The following is a 7,858-nucleotide window of genomic DNA, read 5'->3' as shown; positions in this document are numbered from 1 at the left end:
TGAGGCCCCAGAGGGACCGGTCACTGGAGGCTAGGCAAAACTCTCTTCATTTCCACTTCTCTTGCGCTTTAAGAAACGCACCTCAAAAGGCGGCCATCTGGAACTGCCTTCCAAATATGCAGAGGAGGCTTGGCTGTGTCCTGTACCTGGAATGCTGTCGCAGAGCCCTTTTCAAAGCCCTGAAGGTGCTAAACAGTGCTAATAGCAGCCCTTCTGGCATGAAATCCTCAGATGACTGATGCCATGGTTCACGTTCCTTTGTCATAGATTCTCCTTCTTATGCATTAGCATCTGGTTTCTGTTAGAGAGAAATACGCAAAGAGCACTTCTCCTCGGAATTTAAATTTTTGTGTTCTTTCCTGTTAGAAGGTGGGATTAGACAAAGAATAGGACGAACTCTTATCTGACCTCTGTGATAGGACCAAGAACACGAGAATGGAAAAGGAGGCCCAAGAGAGTTGTCTTCATTTAGCCTAAAGAAGTCAGCCTCCTTTAGCATCTGCAATACGGGGGCATAGAAACTGGAGTCTCACAATTATTTATGGATGATGCTTCCTAAATGGCTGGTGTACTGTTTTGGGCCAATGGTAAAAGAGCCCAAGGTAGAAAGACAAATAAGAATCAGTTCACAAATAAGATTCGTTATCAGACAAATAAAATCAGTTCTGATCAACTAGTCCTGGATGGTTGGAGAGCTGCAAAGATTTCTGAGGCTGCAGCCATGCTCTCTGGGAAAGTATACAGTGGTACCTTGGTTATATCTGCCCAGGTTGAAGGGATGGCAGAGCACATGCTACAAATATGGTATTACTGGCCCCACCTGAACTCAACAATGGCTGGTGGTACCCAAGAAGCAGAGAGCTGCCGCAGGAGAGAGAAATATAATCTTGGTGTACTGAAGAAACACCCTACAGAATGCGAAAAGAGAATGAGAAAGAGCTGTCCTCAGGTCGCATGTGAGAAACGCAAAATTGCTTGTTCACGGGGCTGGCTGAGGGTGGAAAGGACTAGAGAACAGAAGGTGAATACGAAAAGAGGGGGTCAAACAACCAACACTAAAAAATTTCCCCCCTTGAACACCTGCAAAATGGGAAGTATGGTTCTGGTTTCCCTGACCTCATTTACCGTCACACTTGGTAGACATCCCAGAATTCTATGACAGATGGAAGAGTACCTGAATGCCACCAGCCTGCTAACAAACTTGCTCATAATATCAAGGGTGATATGCATTGGCAGGGCCATTCAGGAAACTGTCACTGACTTCTGCTTGGGAAAGGGCCAGTTCTGTTGCCACTGAATTGAGCAGCAACAGGAAATGAAATGAACGCTAAAGTGGGGTTTTGTCCAAAAGATAAGAAGATCAATATGAGGAGAGGTAGGAAAACAAAACAAAACAAAACAAAACAAAACAAAACCCAAGGCATTAGCAAAGAAAATAAACTGTTGTACTTTTCTAAAAACAGCTTATTAAAGATGAAATGATGATCTAAGAAGAGGTGAGTGCGAGCCTCACCCACAGGTGAAACTTGACCAAGAAGAGCTCCTGGTGAAGATCAGGCAAGGACCCTCAGATATTGCCTCGGAAATGAATGCGTTGAATTTTGGGGAATGGGATTCTGGGATGTTATGTGTAAGTTATCACTAAAAGGAGGAACTCCCAATATAATGATATCCTGCTCTCTCTAAGGCATATACTTGCAGGTTCCATCCTCATTGTGAGAATTTACCTGTCCTCCATCGGCATTCTCCATAAGGTGCCTGGCTGCATGTGGGGTGGGAAGGAGACATTGGCAGTGATGGACCAGATGGAGGTGATCTTGCTTACAGACCGTCTGACCCTGAGGCTTGCATCTCAACACGCCTCCAGCTCTGACCAGTTCAGCTGATGGATGCTCCTTGGGCAGCTAGATCTGAAATTGCTTATTCCTCTCTCCCTCTGGGCACTAATTAGGTGTCAGTTTCTAGGCCACCTTCTTCTTTCTGCTGACGGTGGTTAAAGCCTCATCTGGGAAATGTAAGAGGTACTCTAAAAAGGAAGAGTTAGAAAGCAACATTCACTAGGAGAATTTCTTTCCTTGGATTCCAGGCCACAGAGGACAGACATTATTTTCAGTTATTTACTAAGTTAAAGGATCTACTCTTTTCTCTCTCTTCTTTTTCCAAAATGCCTTTCTATTCTCATCAATCCAGCAACTTAGAACTCCAAATTGGACTCACCCGATTTCTACCAGAAACCTGCCACGCTGGTAGCGTGGTGGTGTACATTATTTCTTAATCAGTTTGCCAAGCAGTTTACAAACTCACTATACAAACGTAATAGAGTTAATTCTCCAGAGGCTTGGATAATTAATGAAGCATTTAGATATGAAGAAAGCATGCGGAAAACAGCCACAACCAACATTTGCATTGCTTTTTTAAAACATCAGTGACAATGACAAATGTCTTATTAATACCTGAAAAGCAAATTATTTTAATACATCCTGAATGGAGTGCCACTTTCACATCCTTTACAGCCTTCCTTCCCCCAGACCCATTTGGGATGGTGTCTAAAAAGCCACTTTTCACATTCTCCCCATAAAAAAATACTAGAAAATATTAACTACTGTAGTGAAGAGAGACCACACTCGCCTCACCATGGCAGATGGCCACTGATATACACCGTGTACTACATCGACAGTACACCTCACTAAAGGTGGGTCCTCCGATGGATTATTTCAACTGCCACAATCCACGAAGGGGACGAGGAGAATGGAAGTAAAAGCAAGCGCTTCACTTTTAACTGAAGCAAGGTAGGAGGTTTTATTTTACTATAAACAACACAACCGTTAAATGTCTTCTTTAAGCAAACTCACTTTTGAGCCCATCTTCTATCTGACTGACGGTCCCCAAAGTTCAAAATGGAAACCCCCCTTTCAGCAACATTTGTTTTTCAAAACCATAACACGGAAATCTCCTGAGCAGCTCAATCTTTCTGGGCAACCCAGATACTCTGGTTACGGAGTGCATTAAACTGGGTTTTTTTCCCATAAGCACCGGGGGCTATTCGAGGTGGTTGTCAACTCTCCTCTACTTCATTTCCAGAAGTTCTTCTTTGCTCTGACCTTCCTTCATATTCCCCTTCAGTCTCTACCCTTGACCTGTTCCTTCTCCACGTATGACCTACGACCTAGAACGCACCATCACTCCCAGAGTCCCTCAGAACCTTTCTGGCCCGAAATTCCCAAAGCTGAAGTTCATTTGCGCTGAGGACAACCGGTTGTCAGGCTAAGGCAGCTGTCTGCCTTGGTAAAGGAAAGCGGATAATACGATCCAGGAAACAAGCACCAGGAAATAATGCCACATTCAAAACAATGTCATGCTGACATCACACAAACCGCACCACTCACAGACACTTTATTTCCCCCAAGGGATAGATCAATGGTAAGCAACTTCAATGTTCCCAGCAGGGATGGCGTTTCTCACGGAACCTGACTGACACTGGTTGGTTTTTCTAATTGGCAAAAGTTACGCTGGCAATTATAAAAAAAAAGTTACTATCACTTTGTAGAGAAGAGATTCTACTGAGGCTGGGAGCGGACTTACGGATGGCTCCTCAAGAGAGATGGAGCATCAAATGCTTTGGGTGTAATAGGTGATTTTTTTTTTTCAGCCACAAAAAGCCAAATTGAATAAACTCCTTTGAAAAAGGTCTCACTGACATGTAACAAATTTGTATAGAAAAAAGAAAAAAAAAAAAAAAAGTGGTCCTGGACCACCTTGGAGTACTACTCAAAGACAATGCTGGACGTGCATGCAAGGCTCCACTGAGTCCTACGATATAGAAATTCCTTTGATATTACAAAATACAAAAATATTTTATCAGAACTCTCATTTACATCGCATTTACAATGGACATGTAAATAACTTAGTCTTGGGTCCTGGCTAATAAACAAATTACGTACTGGAAAAAGGGTCCTAAAAGGAAGAGAACCAGAGAGGCTATATATATATAAGCGAGCGGGAAACAATTTTGCCATCTTGCCAGTGGCAGCTCAACACAGACGGACGGGAAGGAGGTGACCAACCCTGGCCTCCGTAGAGTCTAGAGCGTTTCCAAAGTGAAATGTGCAAATAATATTCAACATGCCAAGAACTGTGACTACCTATCGAGTCAGTCGGTGACCTTGCCGCCATCAACAGAGAGCTCTTCTCATCTCTCCCTGGAACCACCAAAGCAAAGAGCTTTAAAATTTAAAACAGTGCAAGCTTCTGAATTTACATTCTTACCTCCCATCTTCCCCTATCCCCTGACCCCCAACAGATTAAGAAATGATACAGTTTTTGCTCTTTTGTCTTTTCCTGCTGTGCAACTGTCCCCTGCCACCTAGCGTGGAAGACTTGGGGAGGCCGTACGAGCTGTATTTGTGCAGTAATTCATCACTCGTGACGTATCGCAGGTGGGCAGGCTGGGGGATGGGTTCTCCTAGGAAATAGCCCTCGTTGTCAGACTCCGAGGACGAGGAGCAGGTGGAACACCAATCGTACTCGGTGAAGTAGGGTCCCCATCGCTCCCCAAAGGCGTTCTGCAGAGCCAGGTCCGATACAGTCCGGGGGCACCGGCCGTACAGGTCCCTCCGGGACCCCTGGCCCAGGCTCTCCTGGAAGCTCCGCTGGCGCATGAACTGATCATAGTCCTCCCTGGCTCTCAGGGGGGGCCTTTCTTTTAACTGAGAGATGGCCTCGCGCTCGCTGGCCAGGTGGAGGGCGTTGTCTGAGCGAGAGCGTCGGGATCGCCGGGACCGGTGAGGGCGGAAGCGGCGGTTGTCTTCGCGGGAAGTGGCTCTCCGCCGCGTACGCTCGCTCATGGGCTGGATCCTCACGCCCTCCGCCCCCGGCAGCTTGCTGCCCGCCATCCCCCCATCGAAATCAAAGCTCTGATGCATCCTTCCATGGGCCTGCAGGTCTCTGTACCTGATGGGGTTGCTGAGAGGGTGGAGGTTTCCCTCCATCTCCTGGTACTGCTGGGCGGAGAGCAGGCTGCGAACGGACTCGGCGCTGCGGAACTGCATGGACGAGTTCAGCGTGCCCATGTTGCTCAGCTTCTCGGACACGTTCATCCCAGAGTCTTTGCTGAGATCGGGCATGGAAAACCGGGAGAGGTGCTCCTGGCGCTTGGCACCACCATCCGCGGAGAGGCCTGGGGGAGAGAGAGGAAAGGTTCACAGAGGTGAATACAAACGTGCAGCCATGGGAGTCCTGTCGCTGTGGGTCACCTGAACCGTTATCTATCCAGGGTCGCTGCATACGGTTGCACGGTTGCACACTGCACAAAGGCTCGCTCAGAAAGTATGCAGGAGGGCTCTCCCCATTCCACAGTGGGCCAGTGTCTACTTAGAGGGGACGCCTGGGTAAAATGCATCCATGAGATGTTTTTTTAATAGTCATGAATTCCTCCAAAGGTTCATCAAAATTACTTAAGAGCCCATCATGTATCTTATAAGTGATGTTTCTTCTGTTCAGAATTTCACTTTAAAAACTGCTCAATCACCTCTCTGGTTCTAATGATGAACTATAAGCTCCACAGGAGAGATATTTTGGACAAAGAACCTTTAAGCTATAGAGGCCGGGCCACGCGCAAGTAGCTCCTAGCAACACTGAGCCTAGAGTCTAGTCCCATGATACTGGACCAGTTCACTTCCATGTTTACCTCCAGCAATTTCCTGCTCTGCCTGCTGTCCCTGGGCCTCTATCCCAGATGTCTTGAAAACTAAGTGGCTCCCTGGGTGTAGACAGAGGGATATTTACTCTCTCAGGGTGTTTAGTAAATGACTATTCCAGGGTTCCAAATCGGCCCCTAGCAGTCAGAAGATGTGAGTGGGACTCCGGGGGCCATTCCTCCTTCTCCTGGGGAGACACTTTTTAAAACAAAGCAGTGACCCGAATGCTCTCGAACAGCAGGAGCCCCTAGCAATGAGCCTGCATTACCTACATGCTGTCACTGCCATCACTGAGATGAAAAAAACATGTTGAAGGTAGCAGGAGATTCTTGACTTCAGAAACTTCAATTTTGCCCATCTTAAAGCAGCACTCTCTAAAACAGCAGTTTAAGAATGGACCAGGGCTTCCCTGGTGGCGCAGTGGTTGAGAGTCCGCCTGCCGATGCAGGGGACACGGGTTCTTGCCCCGGTCCAGGAAGATCCCACATGCCGCAGAGCGGCTGGGCCCATGAGCCATGGCTGCTGAGCCTGTGCGTCAGGAGCCTGTGCTCTGCAACGGGAGAGGCCACAACAGTGAGAGGCCCACGTACCGCAAAAAAAAAAAAAAAAAAAAAAAGAATGGACCAGGTGGCAAAATCTCAGCATTTCCCACTCATTATCAACAGAAAAGATGAGCAACTTTGCCATTTCTGGTCACAGACAACACGTCTTTGGATTGCACTGGCCCATTAGAACCCCTGCCACTGATTACCCCACCTAATGGGGCCAACAACTTTTGCTCCCCTCACAAAACTGTTATGAGCACTTTGAAACACTACATAGCAATACCCACTAAATCTAAATATACATATATATGTGTGTATATATATATGCATGTGTGTGTATGTGTATATATATGTATGTGTGTGTATGTGTATATATATATGTGTGTGTGTGTATATATATATACATACATGAATTATGAACAAAGTTGCTTTGAATACCTGTGTTCACTTTTTTGGTGGACTTAAGGTACTCATTTCTGTTGGGTATATAACCAGAGTGGAGATCCTGTGTCCTTCTTTTTATTTATTTATGTATGTACATATGTATGTTATTTTAAAAATTGTAATACAGTTGATTTACAATGATTCAGGTGTGCAGCAAAGTGATTCAGTTTATATATCTATATATATATACACATTATATATAAATTCTTTCCACATATATATAAATATATAAATTTTCTTTTTCAGATTCTTTTCCAATATAGGTCACTACAAGATACTGAATATAATTCCCTGTGCTATACAGTAGTCCTTGTTCTGTTCTGTGACTTTCCACTGCCAGTCTTGGTTATATACCCAACAGAAATCAGTTTATGGATCCAAAAAATGTACAAGGGTATTCAGAGAAGCTTTCTTTATAATAGTCCAGAACTAAAAACAATTCAAACGTCAATTAACAGGAGAAAGGATAAATAAATTGTGGTATTTTCTAGCATTCCCCATTAAAAGGAATCAGGCAGGACTTTTTGGAGAAATGGCTAATTCCAGGAAAGGAGGAGGGAAGGTAAAAGATGAGACTGGAACATCTTGTTATGCCAAAAAGTAGGGAAGTGTTAAAAATAAAAAACGAAGGGAGGCTTGCGAGAACACCAGAATCACAACTAGCAGCTGGACAGTCATCGACAGGAAGACACTGGAACTCACCAAAAAAGATACCCCACATCCAAAGACAAAGGAGAAGCCACAATGAGATGGTAGGAGGGGCGCAATCACAGTAAAATCAAATCCCATGACTGCTGGGTGGGTGACTCACAAACTGGAGAATGCTTATACCACAGAAGTCCACCCGCTGGAGTGAAGGTTCTGAGCCCCACGTCAGGCTTCCCAACCTGGGGGTCTGCCAACGGGAGGAGGAATTCCTAGAGAATCAGACTTTGAAGGCTAGTGGGATTTGATTGCAGGACTTCGACAGGACTGGGGGAAACAGAGCCTCCACTCTTGGAGGGCACACAAAAAGTAGTGTGCGCACTGGGACCCAGGGGAAGGAGCAGTGACGCCAGGGGAGACTGAACCAGACCTACCTGCTAGTGTTGGAGGGTCTCCTGCAGAGGCAGGGGGTGACTGTGGCTCACCGTGGGGACAAGAACACTGGCAGCAGAAGTTCTGGGAAGTACT

General features: G+C 45.8%; 1 protein-coding gene across 1 annotated transcript in view; it reads right to left on the bottom strand.

The window, feature by feature from the left end:
* Positions 1-4,301: 4,301 nt before the first annotated feature.
* The window catches only part of PRICKLE2 (prickle planar cell polarity protein 2), a gene marked incomplete at both ends in the record, with an annotated part of 348,209 nt that continues 344,652 nt past the window's right edge, over positions 4,302-7,858 (bottom strand). The window contains 1 exon segment of the mRNA XM_079712511.1: positions 4,302-5,176. Coding sequence (XP_079568637.1) covers positions 4,302-5,176 — 875 coding nt within the window.

This window comes from Hyperoodon ampullatus (assembly GCF_949752795.1).
Source record: "Hyperoodon ampullatus genome assembly, chromosome: 10".
NCBI classification, from domain to species: Eukaryota; Metazoa; Chordata; class Mammalia; order Artiodactyla; family Ziphiidae; genus Hyperoodon; species Hyperoodon ampullatus.
This window is presented reverse-complemented; position numbering and strand designations above follow the sequence as displayed.